General features: G+C 55.2%; 3 protein-coding genes across 4 annotated transcripts in view; 2 read left to right on the top strand and 1 right to left on the bottom strand.

The window, feature by feature from the left end:
* The first annotated feature begins 301 nt into the window (after nt 1-301).
* NMRAL1 (NmrA like redox sensor 1) lies at nt 302-5965 on the top strand. Its single transcript, XM_075018409.1, has 6 exons — nt 302-460; nt 678-743; nt 1177-1415; nt 2266-2515; nt 3041-3231; nt 4780-5965. Exons 2-6 carry the CDS (start codon nt 704-706, stop codon nt 4948-4950), a joined length of 891 nt encoding a protein of 296 aa, XP_074874510.1. The 5' UTR covers nt 302-460; nt 678-703; the 3' UTR covers nt 4951-5965.
* On the bottom strand, nt 5959-18026 carry DNAJA3 (DnaJ heat shock protein family (Hsp40) member A3). 2 transcript variants are annotated; one of them, XM_075018406.1, is made up of 12 exons: nt 17786-18026; nt 17479-17615; nt 16918-17001; nt 15954-16160; nt 14757-14909; nt 13570-13717; nt 12672-12736; nt 11613-11741; nt 11044-11159; nt 10187-10284; nt 7851-7967; nt 5959-7065 (listed from the first exon to the last, which is right to left on the bottom strand). In XM_075018406.1, exons 1-11 carry the CDS (start codon nt 17994-17996, stop codon nt 7864-7866), a joined length of 1452 nt encoding a protein of 483 aa, XP_074874507.1. In that variant the 5' UTR covers nt 17997-18026; the 3' UTR covers nt 5959-7065; nt 7851-7863. The 2 variants fall into 2 exon arrangements, with proteins under 2 accessions (XP_074874507.1, XP_074874508.1); XM_075018407.1 differs by lacking the exon at nt 7851-7967.
* A 1478-nt stretch (nt 18027-19504) lies between these two features.
* CORO7 (coronin 7) overlaps nt 19505-24703 on the top strand; it is a 39545-nt gene continuing 34346 nt past the window's right edge. The window contains exons 1-3 of the mRNA XM_075059240.1: nt 19505-19622; nt 23129-23225; nt 23527-23601. Of these exons, the coding sequence (XP_074915341.1) occupies nt 19563-19622; nt 23129-23225; nt 23527-23601 (232 nt within the window). The 5' untranslated portion in view covers nt 19505-19562. The remainder of the gene's footprint in view (nt 19623-23128; nt 23226-23526; nt 23602-24703) is intronic.

Here is a 24703-nt window from a genome sequence, read left to right on the forward strand (position 1 = left end):
TCGCAGGGGTGCTTAGAAAAGCCCCAGAGCCCCCTCGCTGCTTATTTTGCCTCGCCCCGGGGGTCGCTTGCCAAGGGGGTGATGAGGGAGCGTCCCCCCAGCTCAGCCCAAGGCCCAAGTCCTGTGCCTGGGGATAACGACCCGTCCCACCTCCGGAGGGGGTCGGGGGGATGTTCCTTGGGAACAGCCGGGTTTCCACACCAAGGACAAGCGGAGGGCACGTTCCCGCGGGACCCGCAAACCCTCCCGCGATTGCGGCGCTGGGCCCTGCGCGCCTCGGCCGAGCTCCGGTGCCTGTGGCGGGGGTGGGCGGGGCCTGGGAGTGGGATGGACAGCTGCGGCCCGCCCAGCCGGACGTAGCCGAGCGGAACCGAACGGAATCGGGTCGAGCCGAGCCGAGCCGAACGCAGTCGGGTCCAGCCGAGCCGAGCCGATTCCAACCGAACAGAGCCGAACCGAGGTAAGGAGACGCGGGACGCCGCCACCCGTCCCTGTGAGGGGAGGCGGCTCCGCGCCGCCCCGGGCTCCCGCCGAGACCGGCGATGGGTCCTCGCAGTCGCCCCGTTGCTCCGCCACCCCCCTCCCGTGGCCGGGGAAGCCCTCCCGAGCGGGGCCGGGCCGGGGGCTGAGCCGGGCCCGCACGGCGGTGCGATCTTCTCTGCTTCTCGCCCTGGCAGAGCCCCGGGACCGCCCGCGTTTCCTCATGGCCGGGAAGAAACTGATCGTGGTGTTCGGGGCAACCGGTGAGTGCTCGGGGAAAGGCCCGGCCCTTACCCGGGGGTGCCGCCTCACCTCCGAGAGCCTCGGGGCTGTCGGGCTCTGGCCCGGGCCGGTGGGAAGGCGAGGGCTGGGCCCTACCACGGTGACCTGCCCTGCGGCTGCGGCGGAGAGGGGTGATTCGGGTCCCCGCAGCAAAAGGCAGGGACATCGATAGCTTCCAGAACGCCCGGGCCCTGGGGCCCCGTGGAGGTTCAGGGGGTCTGGAAAGCACCCGCCTGGCTGGAGCAGCAGCCCAGGGAACGGGCGGTGGGGGCTGCAGGAGGGTGGGTTGGAGGGACTTGGTCCTTGTGTCACAGGGAGAGCATGGGGTCAGGCAGCTCTGTCTTGGAATCCCAGCTCCCTTTATGAGCAGAGCCCTGTGGGAAGCTGGGGCTCTGAACAGGTCTGTACCTGCAGGGGCTCAGGGGGGCTCTGTGGCCCGGGCTCTGCTAGAAGATGGGACCTTCAGGGTCCGCGTGGTGACGCGGAGCCCCATGAAGAAGGCGGCCAAGGAGCTGAAACAGAGGGGAGCTGAAGTAATGAAGGCAGATCAGGACGATGAGCCATCACTGGAGCTGGCCTTGACGGGTGCTTACGGAGCTTTTGTTGTAACCAACTTCTGGGAGCACTGCAGCAAAGACAAAGAAATTGCACAGGTACCAATGCTTGCTTTAACTGGGACCACATATGGAATGGCCGGGGAGGGGGGATTGAGGGACAGCCGTGTGGCATTGGGGTGGGGGTCATGGGACAGCTCTTAGTGCAGCCTTGCCAGCCCTGACGGTTCAAGTGGCCAGTTCAGAAAAGTCCCAAGGTCTCACAAAGAAACCAGGTCCCAGTTCTTGCAAAGCCATAACTTGTTCCCTGTTCCCTCGTAGTTGCATGGCTCTTGGATCTGGTGCCTTCAGGGAGTGGTTAAATGCCATGAGACTTGGTGTGGCAGAGAGCACTGCCTGGGAGTCAGAGTAGGAGGAGTGGGAAGACTCAGCTCTGCAGAGCCTTCCAGGGGCTGAGCCAGGACTGTCGCTGCCTGCAGTCCTGTAGTTCTCTGTACTTGCAGCTTTGGGGCCAAAATGTGCTGTGGTATCAGAAATCCCAGGACAGACTTCACAAGGTGGCACAATTGCCACGCCTGGATGGCAGCAAACAAAAGATAAGATATGTTAGGGCAAGTATGTTGGCCCTGGCAGATCTTTAGGGCTGGTGTTTGTGTGCTTGGTGGAGGAGCTAGAACCAAAGCTGGAGGATGTGTGGACTTTCTAATGTCGGATGGTGTAAGCAGAGGACTCAGCTCCACCTGGGCAGTTCACAGGGCTTGCTGGGTCTGCTCAGCCCTGGTTCCAGCTGAGGGCTTGGTGTCCCAGATGCTTGAGGAGCTTGCTTAGCTGGCATGTGTTGGATCCTGCCCTCCTGCCCAGGGCAACAAAGGGGAAGGGTGAGTGGGGATGATGAGATCCCTGATGTGTCCCATTCCCCTCTTCATGGCTGGCTTTACCCTTCACCCAGGGAAAGCGGCTTGCTGACCTGTCGAAGCGCCTCGGTCTGCGACACGTGGTGTACAGTGGCCTGGAGAACGTGAAGCAGCTGACGGGGGGCCGGCTGGAGGTGCTGCACTTTGATGGCAAAGGCATGGTGGAGGAGTACTTCCAGAAACTTGGTGTTCCCACTACAACCATCCGGCTGCCATTCTACTTCGAGAACTTCCTCTCCATCTTCAAGCCACAGAAGGTCCCACAGCGAGATACCTTTGTCCTGGGTAAGATGGGACCTCTTGCTCTTCAGGTCACTGTCCTGTAGTTCTCATCTGCTCCCACTGTGCAGAGGCTCACTGAGGGGTGGAGGAACCACCAGGGCTGCAGACTGATGGGGAAAAGAGGCCTGTGCCAGGTTGACCACAACAAGTTGCAGCTTCATTATGGTCCTTCAGACCTGTTTGGTGGCCTGTAAGAAATAAGTGAGATCCCAGTCCTATTTCTGGTGCTGAGGGCTGCTCTGCAGATCCCAGAGTGTCTCTGGACACCCCAACTCCCTGCAGTTGGGACGTCAGAAGTCCGAGGTAGGGCCGCAGATCCAGGCGAGTCATGGTGCTGTTCTGGCTGCTCACAGTCTCTTAGCTCAGCCTGGCAGGTGGTCTCGTGGCTTGCCATGCTGATGGGTGCTCTTGGCTCTTCCTGACCTCGTGTTCAGAGGCTGGGTGCCGAAAACTCCAGCTGTACCTCCTCAGAGCTGGGCTCCCTCAGGCAGGGCTGCACTCTGGCTGGGATCAATCTCTCCCATGCAGCGCTGCCCATGGGGGACACCCCCATGGATGGGATGGCGGTGGAGGACGTTGGGCCTGTTGTGCTTTGCCTGCTGAAGTCCCCGGAGGAGTACATCGGCCAAGTGATCGGGCTCAGCACTGGCAAGCTCACTGAGGCAGAGTATGCTGCTATCCTCTCCCAGCAGACGGGCAAGACCGTGGAAGCCAGCAAGGTAGGAAGCGTCCCTTGGTGTCTGTGATGTTCTTGAGGTGGGGGGAAGCTGGCTCAGGGCCCTGCAGCCTGCCTGAGGTGGTGGGGCATGATCCTTGTGCCTTCCCAACAGCTGGGTGCTCCACAGGTCCCTGCCCAGGCTGGGCTGTTGCTGGCTGCAGGTGGGCACCCTTACCTGGCAGCAGCAGAGGAGCAGCATGCCTGGCCTCTCCCGTTGGTGTGGAATAGCAGGGGGGTCCTGTACGGGGGCTGAGCATAGACAGCAGTAGCAGAATGAGTGCTACCCTGCCCCAGCAGCAAGGTCAGGAGCTGCTGGGGTGGAGGGCCCTCATAGCTTGGTGTACAGATTTGTTATCCAGGATGAGTCGCGCTGCCTCTGCATGTGGCTGGAGCATGTGTTGGCACCGAAACTGCCTTGTCGGTGTTGTCACTGAGACAACTTATGCTCATGGAGCTGTGCAGGTGTGCCGGGGCAGGTCCATGCCTGGCTCTGAGGGATAACTGCTAGTAGGGCTGGGCATCTACGGAACAGGTCTCTGCTGCATGCCCCTCCCTTCAGCATGTCTTGCCCGAGGGCCTTGCCATACCACTGTTACAGTGCTCCTGGCCTGTCTGGGCCCCAGGACTTCTTTTTATTTTGTGTTTGTGCTTTGGCTGTGCTGCTCTCCTCAGGCGGCCGATACAATGGATGAGGGTTGCGGTGGCTCTTTGCTTTGAGAACAGCACATTTCAGCAGAAGCAAAGCACCTCTGATGCTTTCTACAGGTTCTGCTCCCCCAGGGACAAATAAGCTCTTTTCTTCCCAGGGTCCCAGCACAGTGCAGAAGTACAGCGGTCTGCACTTTGATTCAGGCAGGGAGGGTGGGTGCTGGGGTACCAGGGGCAGCCAGGGTTGCTCAGGCTCTCCAGAGCCCTCCCGGATCCCCCAAGCCTGTGTTTCTAGAACCCCTCAGCCACGGCTTGTGCCCCAGTGCAGGGAAGGGCTCCCTCGTAACTGCTGCAGGCCTCTGCCGCTGGGGAGAGCAGGTTGCATGCCTGAGCCCACACTCAGGCCAGCTGTGTGCCAGAGCCAGGTGCAGGCCCTAGACAGGTTGGGCTATGGGGTGCTTAGTGGTGCTGCCTGCTGGTGGCTGCAGCTCTGGGGGGCAGCTGGCTTGGGACAGATCCAGAACAAGCTCCTCAGCATCTGTGCGGTGTGATTTCCCCACCACCACCTTGTCTCCTTCTCACGCTGCACCTGGAGAAGGGTGGACTGGGGAGGCGCTCCCAGGTCAGCAGTGACTGTGAGACTGGCCTGCTTTATCCCATCTCCAACCAGCGTGCTCTGTCGGAGGCATTCCTCCACTTTGCCCTCACAGGGCAGGGCTGCTGCTTCCTTTACACAACCCCAACCGAAATGACTTGCAGAGCCTTCTTCACCAGTGGAAGTAACATGGCAGGCTGCTGTAATGCAGAGCACTCCTCAGCTTCCCTGCATGGTCTAAGGGAAATGCCCCAACAGCTTCTGCTCTGTGACAACAGTGTTTTTTTCCCCCAATTCTTTTTGCAGATCTCACCAGAGGAGTATGAGAAACGTGGCTCCCCTGGGGACAAGGAATTGGCTGCTATGTTCCGTTTCTATGCCCTTAAGCCAGACCGCAACGTTGACCTGACCATGAAACTCAACCCCAAGGCCCGCACCTTCCATCAGTGGGTGGCAGACAATAAGGCTGCCTTCTGACCCTTCCCTCCCTCCTCTTCCACCCAAGCTTCTGCAGCAGGTAGTGGGAACTGGCGAAGAGGTGAGCTGCGCGGAGCCACGCTCCCTCTCCACTAGCGCCCTGGTGAAAGGCTGACCCTGCGAGAGCTGGGAAGAGCTTTGGTCCACGCATGCGCTCCAGGGCTCTCCTGCAACTTGGTTGAGGCTATTTAGACAAGTGCAACTAGAACAAGAGGAAAGGCTGTACAGCTGCAGGCAGGCAGGAGAAGCACTACCTTTGCACACTGTCTTCAGGGAGGTGTTTGTCCAGTGATTCTGGGTGTTTTCACAGCTGTAGGGTGGTGGCAGCTTGATTTCCCAGGATCACCCTCTTTCCTAGGGAGCTCTGAGCATACAGCACCACTGGGGTGAGCTGAATGCGTAGTCCCTCTGGGCCCTGAAGGGCAGTGTCTTTACTGCAGGTACCTACGCAGGCCCACAACAGGCACTGCTGCAGGCTCCTAAACAAACAGAAAACATGGGTTTCTCCATGGACCAGCTTCAGGCACCACAGGTGAGTCAGCAGGCAGAACAGCACGCCTGGAGAGACAGAGCGCTTGTGTTGGCACCACCCTGGCAAAAGGGGACTGTGCAGTGACTTCCTGCGCTGTGTAACATGAAAGCTGAGCCTAACTCCTCAAGTCAGACAGCTCTCAGCTGTGGCCTGGCCTTTGGGCTCCTAGAGGTAACTTCAATCGCTGCCCCCATGAGTTGAGTAAAACCTTTGCAAGACTGTCCAACCTTGGGATTTAAGACTCATAAAGCTCCTCCCCCCACACCACCATATGCTTAAGGTACTGCTCAGATAAGAGCTCTGGATTTGGCAAGTTTTGCCTGTGCTTAAAGTCAGTCACAGCCACCAGAGAGACGCTCAAGACATCCAGCCCTGTCCTCTCCTTGTCTGAGAGAAGACCTTTGCTCCTTTTCCTGGGGGAGGGAAAGGGGGTGATAGACAACACTGGAAGAGTAGACAAGGCAGCAAGGCACAGCACGTGTTAAATATCTTTATGAAGTCAATCTTATTTACATGGATACAGAATCACTTTACAGGCAGTTTAATCAGGAGGCAACACGTGCTTTATTTCAGCAAATTAAGAAGGGCGAGACTACGACATGTCCTTGTTTAACAGGTCGATTAGTATGTGGCCTAATGGTACCTGCACAGTTTAACTAACAACAGCAGGCTGCAGTAACCATGAAAATACTCACAGCAAGAGCTCAACTCCACCTGGAAGGAGTGATCCACTTGTATTCTCACACATGTAGGAACAATGACTCTATGACCAATCATTTATGCTATGGGTGTTGCGCTAATGTAATAAAAGACTTTGTCCCAAACTGGCAAAGGGCTTGGTGATAGACTTGTACCCATTCAGAAGCAACAGCATTTGTGTTCTAACTTCAGTTAATTTGGGGGGGGAAGGGAAACCTGAGGCAAAGTGCAGATTCCATCACTGCTCTTTGTGCAGGAAATCAGCAGGACTAAGAAACCCCACAGCTGCTGAGGGAGCCAGAGCAGGTGGGCTCTGACGAGTCCCAGCCACAGGGAGACTTCCCACTCTGAGAGATGTGCAGGACAGCTAGGAGGGCTGTCATGAAGACAGGGTTAAAACTCACTGACCCACCAAGTCTCCTGGGAGAAAATAAGCAGTGACAAGTTCACCAAGCACATCTAGCATTCAGAAGGGCACCTGAATGAGCAGCAGCCATCTTGGACTCCATACAGCAAACTGCTCCACTCTGTGCTGGAAGGACAATTTTTATTTCACATTTCCACTGTTGCAGATTCTAAATAATATTTCAACTTTAATTTTTCCCAAATAAGCTTCCAGCAGCAGTAGAGACCGTGGAGCAACCTCGAGAGAGCGCCACATTTCTGCAAAGCTGGCATTTTCCTTCATTACCATTTCCTAGGACAGTGGGTGGGTTTTGTATCATGATTGTTGGTGCCTCAGTGGTTTGTAGCCTCTCCAGCTGGGATTCTCACCGTGCTGCTGACTGACATCCTTCGCTCTCCGGAGCCCGCTGCCAGAAAGATTCATTCCCGACTGCAAAGAAAATCTGCCACTGGCTCTTAGCTTCCAGTAGAACGCTTCCCTGCAATCGAAGCAAGAGAGAAGTTTAACATCTCCTGACCGAATCCGCCCAAGGCACGCAGCAGCCCTTGCAGCCTGCTTTGCAAGGGCACCTCCCCATCTGACCTGCCGTCATGCTTTGTCAGCCATGCAGAACAGACAAGTTTGAAGCCTGCAGTGACAAGACGCTGAGCCCCTGGAATCCAAGACACCAGTGTCTGCCGTAGATGATTTCAAGTCTGCAGTGCTCCCTCACAGCAGGCCAACACCAACTAAATAGCACCCATGAGTTACAACACTGTGCTCATTTGCGTGACATGGGCTTTGTTGCACTTTATGACAAAGACTGATCTCGTCCTGAAGCTGTAAGCCTGTGGTAAGAGCCAGTCCAACCTGAGCATACCAGCACCGGAGGCTCTGCAGCCCCACATGTGCTTCCTGGCAAGTCCAGGCTTTGCGATGGCAGCAGAACTGCCTGGTCCCAGCTTTACCAGCTAATGGGAACACCCTCAGTGCTTCGAATTGGGTACAGTCACTGAATGGACAAGGAAGCAGAGCTGCAGGGGAGGCTAGCAACCTTCCTGAAGATGTACCCAGCATTTTTGCTGCAGCAACAATGCAATTTAGTCCCTGGCTTTTTGCTCCAGGTCACAGGGGACAGCTAGGGCTTTTCACACCACTGGCTGGAAGGCCTGAGGCTAAGTGAGAAGCAATGCTGTGCTTTTGCTGCTTCTACCTCCCAAGAAGTGCAAATTCTGCTTAGTGCTCTGAGGGAAAGACAACAATAAAACACAAGAGGCCTCCTACCTCAGATGGGGTGTCAGGAGCTAAACATTTTCTTAAGTTTGGAAAGGAATCCCTCCTTGTTCTCCTCAGCCTCAGGCCTATCCCCGCCTGCGTCAGCGCTAGCCTTGGCCCTGCCACCTGGACACAAACAGCAAAGGCCTGTTGTCAGATACATCTCCCACCAGTAGCCAGCAACCCTGACGAAGTGAGAGGGTTATTTTAGATGGGGAATGGTCAAGTCAAGGCAGCTGTTTTTGCCTGCATCCTCACATACAGGGCTGCACCTGGCAGTGAGCCACACTACTGGACCACCTGCAGTGAAAGCACTGCAGAGCCCAGACCCCAGAAGTGGAAAAGATGACCATGAGCCCAGGTAACACCATTCCCTTCCCCTCTCCCCAGCCCTCCAACTGGTGAGGGAATTCTCATGCTGCACAATCAAGTCAAGGACCCCACAGGCTTTGGAAACAAGCACCTGGAATTGAGCCTGCCACTAAAAACAAGTTGTCAACTTGACCACAGCCAGCCATGACTTTACAGGGAAAAAAAAAAAAAACTGTATTGGTGGTCCCTGGAACAAACTCCGTTCCTGTTTCATGGTTGTGTCATGACCCTTTAGAGCAAAGCAGTGCAAAACCATACTGGGAGCCTGCTTTGTATAATTACAAGCAATGCTCAGACAAACAGTATCAGGGAGAAAAAGAACTCAGGCTAGGATGAAAAAGGCTACAAGTATTTCAGAACAAGTGCCTTGCTAAGGAATCTTACTGGCAACAATGAGCATAATTTTCGTGTATGAACAGGTCCTGAGAAGCTGTTTGTCCCTCCAGAAGTGGCTACAGCAAGAACAAAGGAGACTTCTTTCCTAATCTGCTTTTTTCTACAGTAAAAACGTCAATAACAGGACCCCCAAATCCTCCTCAAGCTTTCTTTGCACACAGAGAACACAAAGCCCCATCCTCCCACAGCTGACTCGCGAGCTCAGACTGATGCAATGGTATGAAATACTGAGGCCTGCGGCAGAACACACCTCCATCCACTCAGGGCATTTCTGCTTCCCAGAGCAAGGACACGCTTTCAGCAACAGCCTGTTTCTGTACTGCAAACTACTGGCGTTGTTTTGAATCTACCTTGCTGCTTAATTGTGGTAAAAACTAGCAGGTTTGCTTTTTAAAAAACAGGTTTGGAGAGCATTTTTTTCCCTTTGGCACATAAATGCCTTTAAGAAGCTGGAATGAAAGTTTTGTGCTTAGAGATCTCTTCCCTTCCCCCCAAGCCTGACCTTTAATGCTTGCCCTCAGCAGAAAAGACACAACTTCTGTGTTATGGAAGCACTATAAAACATAACATTGGTGAGTATTTGGTAGATCCTGCCTTCCAATATCTTGAACTTCACCATATATTCCTCAGGCTTTGGCATGCGTAGTAGAGAGGACCCAAGTTCCTGGGATCATTTAGCAGCTTTGAAAGACTCTCACCTTTGCCTAGCTGTACGCAGTCATAAATGGCCTTTTTGGTTTCAAGCATAAAAGGAAACCCAACCAGCTTTCAGAATTTCATTGTTCCAATACGAGCAAAGAAAAAATTGTTTTCCAGTAGCGAAAGACAAAGCTCTCGCCTTACTGTTTTACCATACGTTTTGCCTTTAGCTGCTACTGATGCCAGGTACCTCACCCCTGAAACTTAAAACACATAACTGCTGAATCAGAATTTTTGATCTGGAGCTTAAAGAGCAGCTTTACAAAGCTCCCAGCTGACTTCACTCCCTCCATCACACTGGACACTGTCTACTGACTGGAGCCAACACTCAGCACCAATGAACATTTCTATCCCAGGTTCCCCCACGTGCACAGAGTATGGCTTAGAGCAGCCTTGGCAGCAGTACTGCCCTTCAGCTTTCAAGGACGAATGTCCCCACTGCAGTCAGAAGCACAACAGATTAGCTCACAGAGAAAACTGGCCTGAAACACATTCTCTTTTTCTACCTCTGCTACTAAGACAAGTTGCTTCTGGCACAGGGGCAGAAGCAGGGAGCGGAAGGCATTCATCACCACAGTGAGACTCAGCACAACTTGTCAGGACCCCAGAGTACCTCAATACCCTCTCTCTATTCATGCACAGATTTGCCCAGTAAGTATTCAAGTAAAGCTTTCTGGGAAGAAGCCACCTCCTTACTTTGTGCTACAGCCTATTAACATCACACTAAAACTATTTCCAATAAAACATGCTTGGCAGGTTGTGCTGACACACTGTCTCAAGGTGACCTTGGCTCACCTTCCTCCCCAGGAACCCTCAGGAAGCGCTCTGCACTCCCATGCCAACTCCATGAGGAAGGAGCACCAATTCCCATTGCTCACCTGACGCTGTATTTGTGACCCCGTTCACTGTGCCGTCCACATCTGCCTCATCCTCAGCGTAGCTCATCATTAAGGCTCTCTGGCGATCCGTCAGCCTCCTGCAGGTCAAAGACAGAGGTGTTGGTTACTGCTCTCTTTAGGGACAGATGTATCTACAGACCTCCTTAACCTTCTCCGGCAGCACACACAAGAGGCAGCTACTGGAAGTACAAGACAAATACACCTGGCATATCCTGAGAATCCCTACGGTGCTCTTAAAATGAGCAATCTATAAAGAATAAGCCCCAGTGGAAGAGGAGAGATAGGACCCACTGCATTTCACCAAACTGCAGTGAAAAACCAAAATATTTTGAAGTGCTGAGAAGCAGCGTGTGGAGCTGCAACAGAACACACATCTGGTGGGGAGACCTCAGGAAATGAGCTCCCTTGCCAGGTGCAGCAATACAAGCTAAAAAGCTTCCTTCACCACAGGGGCCAAGGGTGGCCAAGCAGTCTGAAGCAACTGCCAAGGAGTTCAGTTCCTTTGAGCTGTAGGTGTGAGAGCACAGACACCTTATAAGCCAGAACACTGAATTTATGTAACCAGGATCCAGACAGAATTGCAGATAGCCAGGCAAATACACAGGTGCAGAACTACTTATATATTTCCAGGGTTTAGGGTTTTTACAGCTGGGTTGCCAAATGGTATTATTTAAAAAAAAAAAAAAAAAAAAAGCATCACCTCGCGTTAGAATAAAAAGCAGAGTGAGAAATTAATCATCTTGATAAAACAGTAAGGAATTTTCACAAAATCTTTCTGAGCAATGTTTTTTGCAAAAGTTCAAGTTTTCACAGAAATTTGTATTAGCTCTACTTACTGAGGAACTTTTATCTTTATGTGAATGTAGTGGTCTCCATAGCCGTAGCTGTTAACCTTGGGAATGCCTTTCCCACTCATTCGAATTCTCTGGTCTGGCTGAATACCAGGGGGTATCTATGAACACAGAGGTGTCACGTTTATTACCCTAGTTTAACCATTTATATAGTAATTGTATTACATGTCTATAAAAATTAACTATTTCTCCAGCAAGCTTCAAAGTAGGATGGGAGAGATTTGGTACATTCATGCATCTGGACACATTCAGAAGCTAAGTCAGTAATGATAGAAAAGCTTTTGAAGGAACGAGTAAAGAACCTTGCACAATCTGTAGACCTTGGACAGGATTTGTCCAGCAATCCACCCGGCCCTTCCTTTCCCTGTCCCTACACAGCAATAGGAAAGGACATGTGACCAAGCAGGTCACAAACTACCTGACGCTCAATCCTGAAGAAGTCTGAGACACAATACTGGCAGACTTGGGAGATTTGCACCACCTTTGAGCTAAGGAGAAGCCTCTGCTGTCCCGCATCGATTTATGCCCAAGCTCTTCCCCATAATGGTACTTACCGTGATATTGATTGTCTCGTACAAGCCTTGACATCTCGCTGTGCCTCCCAGAACAGCCTGTGCTATTGAAATAAGGAGGTCCGAGTGGATATCTGCTCCATTTCTTCTAAACACAGAACTTTTTTGAACCTAAAAGGCAGGCAGTTCCAAAGAAAAGTGAACACACCACCACAAAGTTCTCATGGTAAACTGCTTTGAACGTTCTCAGGAGAAAACATATCACAATGCTGTAGTCTGACCCTTTACCATCCACAAACTGCATGGCTAAGAAGTGTAAGTTAATGTTCAGTCTTTTAGAAAAACACAGATCTTCACATAACCATAATTAGCCAGAGGCTTAGGAGGATGCCTGCTTCTTATCACAGCAACTCCCTCCCCTAATCCTGTTGTTAGTTTATCAGTGTCAATATGATTCTGTGGAGACAGAGAAGACACTGCCTTCTCCGCTACCCTGAACAGGGGAAAGCCAGAAGAGAAGAGGGAGGCAAGCACCTTTGCCATGGCCTCACAAGCTGGAAGAGAATTAAATCCTCCTGCACCACAAAAAAGGTTCTGAAAAAAATTTTCTCCTTGACAGAGATGCATGGGACAGGATACCTAGAGGAGAAGAGGGCCCCAGCTACAAAATGTGCAAAGCAGCACTTACTTAACCTGTGTCTGCAAAAGGACACTTGACCAGCCAGCTTCTCGCGGGCATTCCCACAACCCTCTTCAGTGCTCTCCACCCATGCAAGCAGACAGCTCCTTCACGTCTCGCAGTCAAAGACTCAAGGCATCAAGAACCTACTCTGCATTTTGATGCACAGTACCATAAGGGCCTCATCCCAGAACAAGCAGCGCAATTCTTAATGAGCAGACTTAACCTAACACCACTTGTTACAATGCTGATCTTCTGCTATCTCACAAAGTTCATATGGATCATGTTACCTCAGCTGTTTCAAAGGATCACTCGCTCTTCTTCCTCCATCCCCCATTCAGTCAGTCACTTCCCAAGCAGTTGCAAAGGGAACAAGCACCAACTTAAATAATGAAAACAGCCAACAATATAACAATACATACCCTGAATGTAATGAAAATTTCTTTCTTCCCCACGGGCATCCGAACTGTCTGTCCATCCTCAACGCCTGAAATCAAAGAAAAAGAGGGAAAGTTACCTTGCATTATAATCCACGTTACTTGAATACCTACAACTCTTGCCATCCCCAAAAGCCAGCCACCACAGCAGCACTCACACATCCAGGAGGGCAAGGCACAAGACCTACCAGTGGGCAGCACAGTAACACTCTCCACAGGAGCCCAGGAGCTGTGGCCAAAGGGAGGAGGTGTCAGCACATGTTTATACCTCTGAGGTGATCACTATGCCCCAAGCAGGCTCGTTACTTCAATCCCTACAGAATTCTTTTGGGAAATGCATCACACTAAGGAACTCTGGGCAGCCTCCAAAAACTGCAGGAAAATTACAGGTTGCTCACCCAGGGCAGTCTCAAAGAAGTAAGTCTTCAGCCCCACCATGCATTTTATCCTCTCTGGTGACGAAGGCCATCAGTACACTGTTCTGAGCCAAGCTAAGGCTTTCAAGATTCCCACCCTCTCCCCAGGCTTCATCAAGGACAAATGAAAGACCCAAGACAACAAAACCTTTTGAGTTTCACTCTTCAAAACCTGCCTTCAAAACCATGGATCCATGCAAGAACCAAAACCTCAGCTCAGGAAGGGCAAAGAAAACATTTATATCCATGGCCAGAAGGTTCATCTCCTTACTAGCCCTTTCAATTGCCAACCTATCAACCCGCTTTGTTCTTAAGATAACTTCTCTGCAGCAAAACTTCTTATGTTGCTCTCACATTCGTACATGGCAGGGACCAATCATGCTTTGGAGGCAAGTGCCTTGCTGTTGGCCAAGTGGAAGCAAGTAACTATAACTTAAGAGAGAGCAGCACACGAGTACAACACTAACCAGCTGGCACAGGTACCATCACTGTTTTCTTTTGTTTGGTTTGCCCCGTTCCTCGACATACTACGCATGGTGTTGTTATGATGGAACCACGACCGCCGCATCGTCGGCACGTAGATCGCATTACAAAAGGGCCGGTATTTATTGTCTCCTAGTGAAGAAAACACAGATCATACAAATATTTAGTACTGAGATGGTACTTTTCACTTCCACAAAACACTGCCAGTGACTGGCCCAGCATATTTGAGTCCCTCTAACTGCACGTGCAACCTGACAGGACAGCGATATCCTTTAGCAAGATATGGAGCAGAAAAGTGGCTCAGAAATCCAAAGAGGATGTTGCTTGTGAGACGCTGGATCAGATTCAATTGCCATCGCATTCTGATTTCTACCAAAAACCCTCACTACTATGAGCAAGTTCAAGGGAAACATAGCACTTTTCATCTCTAGGCTTTAATGCGCAAGCAGGAACAAAGCTCCTTACAGTGCTATTTCACAAGGAACTACAAACATCTATATTTTGAGGAATCCAAGGACAATCCACTTGCATGAATTATTCCCATTGTCCAGGAAAACATTACGGAGGCTAAGCTATGGGCTGAAACGTGAAAGCCACCCATCAGATCAAAGCACACGAGGAAACAGTGGGAAGAGCTTTCAGTCTCCCCTGACCACCTACACCTGTTCTGCACAGAAAGATATTCTGATCACAGACTCATTGCTAGTACCCATTTTGAGGCATGGAAATTGAAAGCCTGAAGCTTGATCATTCCTTATAGTAAGTAACGTGCATCTTCTTATTTCATTACTACCCTTAGGCTATCATCACCTTCCTCCTCCCTCCACCCCTCAATTCAGTGTATCCCATTTAACACCCAAGTAATTTCAGAACTGTTACATTATATAAATATGGTTAAGTAATTTCAGAACTGTTCGATTATATAAACATGGTTTGCTGGATGTACAATACCAGATGATCTCGTCCTGAAGGCTAGTGCTTTTAGCTGGGCAGAGTGCTTCTTTAATACAAAGAAAATCTTCCTAGTGCATAATTAACATCTGAGTCCACATTAACTCAGTTTCACCCAAGATAAGCTCATGACTGTAGTGAGAATTTTTCACTGTGGAAGGGACTGACTTGCCTCAACAAGGAAAAGCACAGCAGAACCTGTGTCTTACAAAGTACTTACCATGCCAGTGCCACTGCAGTAGTGACAGCGCTGTGCTTTGGTACCAGGTTCGTGTCCTTTACCATCGCATCGCTCACAGGAGTCATTGATGTTCACCACAATCTCCTTGTTAACACCTTTTGCAGCTTGGGTGAATGTCAGTTCCATGATATACTGTACAGGAAACATGGACATCAATCTACAGCTGATGTGCAACAGGGTTTTAAGCAGACTGAAATTGTTTTAGGCCAAATATCAAACAATGCTTAAAATACATCCAGGTAATGGGGGCGGGGTGGGGGAGAAACAGATTCAGAAGGGTTCTGCCTCACTTGAGGAAGCAATAATCTGTCTCATGTAAATAAAAAAGGGTACAGAAAGATAGCAAACATTACAGGAATAATGATTACACCAGTCTGATGAGCAGTTGTGCAGCAGAAACGAGATTTAAAAAAATAAAAGAAGGAAGTAAAAATTGAAGTCAAACATTTTTCTGCCCTCAGGAAAACTCTTAATGCTTCTAAAGAATGCAGCAATGGGTGAAGGAGAAGGCTTTCAATCCCACTGAATCCCAAGCTCTTCCTCAATAAACTCTACCTCAGCAAAGATGACTGCACAAAATAGGAAATTCTGTTCATAATAGAAATGCCATTTTTAGCAAAGCCAGAAGTACTGAATAGTAAGCATTTCTGAAGGCAGCACATGAATAAACACTGTCAATACTCAGAAGAGCGTTTAGCTGCAGTACAAAGAACAAGACATAGGTTTTGTTTTATTATGGGCTCCACTGCAAAATTAAGCCAATTAAGCAGTCAAAACTAATCCTGGAAGGCTTGTTTTATAGTTAAAAGGTACTTTGTGGTTTTTAGCATTACAGATCAAAGCAGACATATGTAAATCAACGTACAGCAGGAAAGATGCCTCTACAATGATGGAATTGTTTGGCAGCACCAACTGGTGTCAGTAAACACCAGATGAAGTAGCTAGAGTCCAAAAAAGATATTCGAGTGTGGAGGATGTATCTACCTGGCTTACCAACAATACGTGACTCTCCCACCCATACAATGGGACACTCACGTGCTGACATTCCCAGAAGCAAATTCCTTGCTTAAGCTCGCTCCCGGAGTGATCTGTGACAGACTGGTGTCCCTCTCCACCTTTTGAGTTTTTCACTTCTCATTTTCATTTCATTACTCAGAAAATAAGTACACTTCATACCTCCTGTGGCTGGTCAAAAACATTCTGAAAATCGCCGAAAGCAGATCCTGAAAACTCTCCAAAGATTTTTCTGAAAAGCTCTTCTGGATCAATCGATGGACCACTGCTCCAGTACTGCCGCCCAGCGCCGGCACCTGCTGCGCCAGGATCAAAACTAGCCGTGCCGTACGCATCATATTGTTTCCTCTTCACTTCATCACTTAATACCTTTGAGGCAAAAGAACAATGCCATCAGGACACCATACAGATCCCGAGCAACTGGACAGCCGGTATCTGCAGAGCGGCATCCCTCGGGAGAAATCAAGGCTGCCGGCGTTACCACCACAAGCCCACACTCTCAAACCATCAGGAGGGCTATCCCAGCTCTCAGCAGCATATGAATTACTGAAAAGCTCCTTCCTCCATGGTATCTCTTAGCTCATCATCAGGAAAATGACAAGATCTTACTAACTTATAATAAGCACGAATAACTTGCATTATATAGTTGATCATTAATACATCGGGTGAAAGCCAGCGAGAAGAGTGCTGGGGTAAATTTGAAAACCCACAAGAGCAAAAACCAGCAGAGGGAGATTTCTGAATGAGCTGAAGAGCAGGAATAAACGGGGATGGGGTGCAGCACAGTGGAAGGTACCTCTGTCTCAAACAGCTAGTAACTGCTGATAGGTTTTCTTGTTTGTTTATTTAAGCCGACCAATAATTCCCTGGCAGTGACCACTGCATCAATGCCAGTCACTCACTGTGAAGAAAGAGCACAAACTGAAAGAGTTCAAACCATACTCAGCTAAATCAGATACTTGGGCTAAGTGATGTCCTGGAGACACCGCTGGGACAGATGCACTCAAGCCTGAAGTACATCAAAAAGAACCCATGGTTTTACGGGAAATGCACAGAAGAAATGTTTGCCCCCCATCTAACCTCCAATCTTTCCTCTTTTTCATCACGATAAAACCTTGCATATTACCTCGTAGGCTTCTGCCAGCTGAGAGAACTTCTCTTTAGCTTTAGGGTCATCCTTATTTGTATCGGGGTGGTATTTCTTTGCCAGCTAAACAACAAAAATCAAACTATTAGAGACAGACAGAAGTAACTTACTTTAGCGTATCTCACATGCCAGGAAAAACACACTGGGCAAAGCTTGGCTTCGCTATCTGTATTTTAGGGAGCTAAAAGCCTTCACTTCACATTATATTCCCAACATAAGGAACTACAGAAGCTGCTCCCGAACCTCTCGGCAATCCCAGGACCTTCCGGAAGCAGACCCGAGATGCCAGCGCAGGCAGACCACGCTTTTGAACAGCTCCCCAAACCCACGTGCTGAGCTTTCCCACCATGACCTCCCCTCGTCTCCAGCGGGTCCGACCACAGGGATCTATCCCAAAGGCGGGTTTGGTCTCTGCCCTACAAGGGAGGCCTGCGGGCACCTACGACTCCTCTATCTGCCTACGGACCCTCGGCCGCGGCCCGGCGGTCGCCCGCCCGTCCCGGCAGCGTCCCCCCCAGCGGGGCCCGAGGTCGGACGTGCCTGGTAGTAGGCCTTCTTGATCTCCTTCTGGGTGGCGGTGCGGGGCACCCCCAGCACCTGGTAATAGTCCTCCTTGGCGCGGGCCGCGGCGCTGCTGTGGAAGCCGGCGGAGACGGCGGCGGCGGCACGCTTCGGCCCTGCGGGAGAGGAGGGCAGAGGGCGCGGGGTGAGGGCCGGGACGGCACCGCGAAGGGCAGCAGACGGGACAAGGCCGGGGGAAGGGGCCCGGCCCCGAGGCCACAGCCCGCGGTTCGCCGCCTCCCCCGCCCCGGCCCGCTGAGGGCCCGCCGCCTCCGCCCCCCCTCACCCGCGGCGCAGAGCCCGGCGCAGAGCGGCAGGAGGCGGCGGGCGGCGCGGGCCGAGGCGGCGGCGGGAGGCGGCGAGACGCTGAGCCCCCGGACGAGCCAGACGAGCGGCAGCCGCCCGTCCCCCGGCCCGCGGTTCCTGGCGGCGGCGGCGACGACGGCGGCGGCGGCGGCGGACGCCCCCAGCCAACGCGAGGAGCCCCCGGCCGCCATCTTGGCCCGCGCGCAGCGCTGCGCCTGCGCCACCGGCGACGCGCGACGGCAGGCGCCGCCGAGGAGGACGCAGCGCGCCTGCGCGGTAGCTCCGCGCCCGTACCGGCAGCTGGGCGCTGCGCATGCGCGTTGCCGCTGCCCCTGCCCGGCGGCTGCGGAACGGCGGCGTCGGCCCGGGTCTCGGCTGCCGCGACCCGCGGGGGCGGCGGGGCTCGGGGTGTTCTAGCCGCCACGGGGGGGAACCCCCAGGAGAGCCCCGGCGTGGCGGCCGTAGCGGGGGGGGGGGGGGAAGCACCGGCGGAGCCCTCTGCGAGGGTGCCCAGGGTAACGGCGCCAGGCGAGGGACAGCAGGAGCGCCGTGCTGAGGAGAGCCGGGGGAAAGGGAGGGGTGGACGGGGACCCTCGTTAGGAAGAGCCGGGCCCAGCCAGGCCCCGCGGCCCCCTCCTCCGGAGGGGCTGAGGCAGCCAGGCCTCGGGGAACGGCCACCCCGCGGCAGGGTCGTCGTCGGCTCGGCGCTGCTCGGGGCGCCCTGCTCCCTCCCGAGGGCTCTTCTCCCGCCTCGGTGGGCGAAAGACAAGTCGGAGAACTGAAATAAAGGCTTTTCTAGAGCCAGAACGGCTGCGCTAATGCAGCGCCTGCGTGAGGGCAGGAGCTTCTCTCTAGAGAGAAGGGTAATTCGTGGCGAGCGCTTTTCTCTCCTGCCTTCGTTACCGGGGCTGGCGCTTCGAAACACGCGTCGGCAGAGAGGTTCGGCTCTGTGGCGCATGGGAGGACGTGGCAGCAAGGCTGAGCGGCGAGGGGGACGCGTCAGATCCCATCTGCTCTCGCTCTGCCACACGCAAGTGTCGCAACCCCAGGCGGCGGGGAAGAAGACCTGGCCTCCGCCAGGCATGGGTGATGCCGCGGTCAGGCCCGGTGGGCTCGGTGGCTCGGATCCGGCCCTCTCTTCATTTCTCTTCCCTTCCCCACTAGCTGTCTGTACACAAAGGTTTCTGTTCGCTGCCGGCTGCCAGGCCGCGGAGGGGACGAGGACGCTGAGCCCACGGGACTGGAAAGCCCCTGCCGCCCCACTATCCCCGTCCTCTCTGCCCGGAGCCCGAAGGAACAGCTGCCCTTGTCTCCAGTGGGACATTTGGGTGACAGTGGGGGGGTAGCAGCCCCGGTTGCCTGTGGGTGGGCAGCTGTCGGTCTGGCGACCCTGAGTCTCCGTGGGAGGCAGGGAAGGGGGCTGCACACCCACACCCCCCCGGGACGGTCACCCCCGGGGTGGCTCCTACACCGGGGGTCAGCCCCAAGGGCGGGAGCCTCTGCGGAGTGTCCCGGTGAGCCGGGGCGAGGGTCTCTGCCCCGCTCACGGTGCCCTCGCCGGGGCGGGCACGTCCCTGCGCTGGGGACAGCCGGGGACACGGGACACGCCGGGGGGGGGCGGAGGGGGCGTGTCCAGCGCAGAGGGGTGGGGCTAAAGAACAAGGGCGTGTCCCGGGGCGGGGCCGGCGGCGGCCCCGAGGCGGGCGGAGCGGAGCGGCGCGGCTGGGCACGGTTCGGCTCGGCGCGGCCGGGGCATCATGAACCGCTTCAAGGCGTCCAAGTTCCGGCACACCGAGGCCCGGCTGCCCCGCAGGGAGGTGAGCGCCGCGGGACGCTCCCCGCCGTCCGGTACCGGGGTGCGGGGGCGGCGGGGCCGGGGCGGCCGGGGCTCCCGGCGGGCGGGGGCGGGGCGGCCCCGGTAAGGCGCGGCTTCGGGTCCCGCTGCTGCCGCACCGCCGGTATGGCGGGGTCGTACCCGAGTTCCCCACCCGCTGCCCGGTCGCGGTACGGCAGCGTCGCCCGGGCGGCCCCTCCTTGGCACCCACCGCTTCCCGCCCCGACAGCCTGTCGCGGGGTGCTCTGCAGCTGGGTGCCGGCGGGGAACCCCAGCCCTTCCCGGGGTGGTACAGACCCCCAACCCGGCCCGGGAGCTGCTCCCGTGTAGCCAGTGCCGCTGGTTTGGGGTACCCATCCCGTGGCAGCAGGGAGCCGGGCTGTGCCCCTCCTGCTGCCAGCCCCCGGCTGGGCACGGCTGGCACAGGCGATTGGCCCCCGGTTTGTGCTGCCCGCTGTCCCAGCTCGGCTCGGTACCTGGCCCGTGCTCAGCCCGTGCCTGCCAGGGAAGCATGCACCCTGAGCGTGAAACGCCGGGCCCCGCTTCTGCCACCCCGCTTCCGCAGGCAAAGAGGAAGCGCTGGGGCCCTGCGGGATGGTGCTGAGCTCCGTCACCTTGCCTGCGAGCTGCGGAGCTCAGCACCGCCGAGGTCAGGCAGGTCTGGTGGGTCTCGCTGGGCTGCACAGAGCCACGTGGTGCCCAGCTCCAGTCTTTGCCCCACGAATAACCAGCCCCAACCATGCTGAGCATCATGATCCATCTTGCCTCATGAAGAGATACTGGGTCAGGGATGGGTTGTGCTGGATGAGCCACATCGGGGAGCATTATCAGGACACGTAGCCCTTCCAGGGGCTCCCTGAGCCGGACACCCTTTGCCCGGCATCTCCGCAGTACCATGGCCGTGAGCGAGGCTGCCGCTGCTCTGCCGTGGTGATGGGTGGTGGGATTCTGCCCGGGTGGCTCCCAGCCCATGGGGCTGACAGGAGCTGGCACCACTGGAGCAGAGACCCTGCCGGGGATGGTCCCATGTGGGGAAGGGACAATGCGGGCCAGTTGCGTGGTAATCAGTTGTGCTGGGGTGACATGCAGGTGTGGGAAGCTGGTACCCTTCAGCATAGGCCATGTGGCCAGAAGCAGAGGGCTCAGGCTGAATGGGTGATGCTGCTAAAAATCATTGTATCTTGTTGCCTTTGAAAAGAATTTGGGGGTCCCCAGGGCCACCAACATGTTCCATCTCCCAGCTCTTGGACATCAGCGCTCTCCTTCCCCATAACTTCCCAGCCAAGCCATCCTTGTGCCAGGCTGGCCTGTCCTGTGCTTGTACACCTCTGCAGACCCGGCGAGTGCCCAAAACATTCTCCTGACCTTCAGCTGTAGGAGGGGATGTGGTGGCTGCTGCCATTGCACCTGGCCTCAAGTATCCCACCATCCCCACGGCGTGCCAGCCTCAGTGTGTCTGCAGAGCAGATGGCAGGTCGCCGAAATCTCAGCCGGCTAACTGTTCAGCTGCGAACCTCAGGGTGCAGATTAGCTGCTGCTAATGGCCGGCCCAGAGAGCGTGCATGTCTGTGCAGTGTGGGTGCTGGGACGCCTGGCCATGGGGGGGGTTATGGCATTCTCTAGGCAGGAACATCCCTGCCAGGGACATTGACTGCCCTGGTGTCAGTTCCCATGGTGGGCGAGCTCTGCAGGACGCTAAGGGATGGTGTGCTCTCTCCCTGGTGTGCAGAAGGTGTCTGCTCTGCCTCCGGCAGCCTGCACTGGGCTCGGCACATGGGAGGTGGCCTTTCCGAAAGACATTTCCCATCCAGGAGTGAAACGTGTCCCTGGGAAGCGAGGCCACGTCACCCAGCTCTGCGGGACAGTGGGTGGGAGGTGGACATCTCGTCTCCAAACTCATCTCGGGTGTCACAGCGGGAAACGCTGTTTGTGTCCCCAGCCGAGCAGAGCAGCTTGTTTACGGAGGCGAAGGCAGACACTTGACCTGGCCGGATCAGGAAGCGCAGTGTAAACATGAAGGATCACATCTGAGTCGCTTCTTCCCGTCAGGCAGCGTCTGCAGGGCTCTGCTGGCAGAGGCACCCTGAAAGCTTGCGGTTTGTTTTAGGGACGTAGCCAGGATGGTACCATATGCTTTACCAGCTGCCCTGGCGTGCTGTGGGAAGGATCATTTCCCCGAGGTCTCCTGCCTATGTGCAGGGACGTTGCGGGGCCAGGATGGACCAGCTCAGCGGTCCCTCTGCGAAAAATTGTGGTACTCCCGGATGCTGGGAGCCAGGTGTAGCTGGTATCCTCCATCGCTGCAGGACCAGTGCAAGGTGATGGGACACAGATTGTGGAACCCTTCCTCCTGGGTCTTGCTCATGCTTCGGACCTGTTCCCCATCCCCGCTGCAGCCCCCTGCCCACCCACTGGGTGCAGGGAGAGGAACCTCCCTTTGGAAGGAGAAGGGTTAACAGGTCTGCCACCGAGCAGGCTGCTGTGACAAGGACGAGAGGAAGTGCTGCAGGCACCGCTGCTCTCTGTCAGGCCTCAAAAGGAAGCTGTGCAAAGAGAGGAAACCCAGGGCTCAGTCCTTTTGGGGCCGCATACGCAGCTCCCTTCCCTGCAAAGGGCTTTGCCCTGCTTGTGGGGTATCCACCACTCCGGACACCTGCTGCAGCTCTCTGTGATGCTGGTGGCTGCCAGTGGGCGTACAGGCATGGTGGCAGCCATAAAACATCAGCTGTTGCCTTTGCTCGAGGGTTGGACTTGGCCCTGGGTGTGCCGGAGAGCTCCTGGTCCTGATGGCCACTTGAGGTCGAGTGTCTGTGTCACCCGGCGCAGGTCAGGCTCATGCCTGGGCATCCCAGTGTCCCACAGGTGCAGTGCTCGGCCACGGAGTGGTAGTGGGAAACACTGCAAAGCAGGATTTTGGTTTTGGAGCTGTAATGAAGTTCCTTGGCTGCGTGTCCCTGCAGGAAGCATGCTGCTGGAGGCGTTTATCTGCCTTGGTCAGCCACAGTCTGACCCTATGGTTCTTCACAGCCCGAGAGCCTTTGTCCCATCCCAAATTCCCTGATATCAGTTTATCACAAAGTCCTCTGAGCCCTTCCCACCGCAGGAGAGCCCAGGGCTGGGACAGTTTTGGGGAGAGACAGCGCTGGGAGCTGGGATGTTCCTGACTCCTGTTCCTGGCAAAGCTGGCCCCAAAGCCTCCAGCCCCGGTGACGGGCTGCGCTTTTAAGCAGGGAGCGTGAGCAGCCACATTACCCCGGCCCTCCCAGAGGACAGGGCCCTGCAAATGTGCCTCTGCCATGATCCCGTTGGTATCAGCAGCCTCCAGGTAGTGCCAGGCCCATCATCATGGGAGCTCTGTTGGGCCTGAGGGTCTCTAGAAATGCTGTGCCGATGCTTCATTGTCTCCCCTCCAGCCGTGCTCCAGCCACGGCATCAGGCCCCTCCAAAACAGAGTTGTCTCCTGACGTGGGTTTTCCCTCTCCATCCCAGGCCTGGATCGGGGGTATCCGAGCGGGCTCCATCACATCCTGTGGGAACCACGTGAAGGCCAGCTGCCGCTGGATAGCGTTCAATGCCGAGGCAGCAGGTAAGACACAAGGGAAGGGGTGCTGAGCGTGGCTGGGGGGGTGGGATGGATTTACCCCTGTGGGGCCTGCGGGGCTGAGTGGTGGGTCAGCCCCACGGACCCCAGGAGGCACGAGAGCAAGTGGAGGAGGCTTTCCCAGGTTCCCCCAAAGGTGCTGACAGTCCCGCACCTCTTGGCTTGCATTGCAAAGCTGGGTGTCCCCCCGCTGTATCCCAGGCTGTGGGGGTTCCTGGGAGCGTCTCGTGGGCGATGGGCAGGCTGGCGGGCAGCTGGTGACCTGCTGCTGTGTCCTCTCTTGCAGGTGTGCTGGGCATCGTGCCGCTGGAGTGCAAGGATGGAGGCAAGAGGACCGTGTCTCAGCTCTGCTGCCACTCAGGTGAGCTGGGTGTCTACTGGTCCCAGTCTGGTTTGTCCCATGCCTCCGCCACGCTCTGCACCAGGGCACCAAGGAGTTGGGTACCACCTCCCACCTCTGCAGGAGGTGTTTGGCCCTGCGTGGGCTGTGCAGAGGGGCTCAGGTGCTGAGTCCTGGCCTGGGATGCTGTGTTGAGCTGTCTCCCAGGGGAGGGGCTAGGGGAGACACTGGAGTCCCCAGGGACCATCACCCATGGGCAGGGTGACCCCGACAAGTCTCACTTGTGTGCGAGGCACAAGCCGACTGCAGCCACCCTGACTATGTGGGGCTCTGCCAGGCTGGGCTTTTGATAAGGAGCTGAATTGATCCACTCCATCTCTCCAGCTACAGCGAGGTCTGGACACGTAGCTCTTGCTCACGCTCTTCCTCTAGCACACCCTTCCCAAGTTACTCATTGCACGCCCTGAAGTTCCCAGTACACCCAGCACCGGGCTGGCGCTGGAGCTGGCGACGGCATCACTGCGGGTGTACCCAGCTCCAGCAACGGGAGGAACAGGCCGGACCGGTGGCCACGTGGCCCTGAGCAGCTCTGATGTGGGCAGAGCGAGTGCTGCCGGGGAAGAGGCGGCTGGCAGCATTGCCGCTGGCAGAGGACCGTGCGCCGTGGAGGCGGAGGGCTCTGCCTCCTGCCCGGGCACGGGGAAAGAGTAGTGGGGACCTCAGGGTACCCCTCCCCTGGTGTTGGAGCAGCAGTGCCAGCCCAGGGGGCACTGACCACCCATTTTCTCCCCAAAATTGCACCAGAGCAGCAAGACAGGAGCCGGTCCCAGCGCCGCCTTCCTGCGTGCGGTGCCTTGGCATCGCTGCAGGACTGTGCAGCGTGCCCAGCCTGTGCTGCCTCCGCCCGGCTCGGTCCCTGCCCCAGCGGCGCAGGGCTGGGCACAGGGAGCTGCACCGTGCTCGCAAGCAGGCCGGCAAGCTCCGCTGCTCCCAGGGGAGCGCTGGAGGGGTGCACGGGGAGCCAGCACAACATTAACGGCTTCTTAATGAGATTTAGCATGAGCTCTTTGAAGCCAGCCGTGCCAGAGCAACGCCTCCAAAGCGGGGAAGGGATTTTTCTCTC

This window comes from Buteo buteo, chromosome 29, assembly GCF_964188355.1.
Source record: "Buteo buteo chromosome 29, bButBut1.hap1.1, whole genome shotgun sequence".
NCBI lineage: Eukaryota > Metazoa > Chordata > Aves > Accipitriformes > Accipitridae > Buteo > Buteo buteo.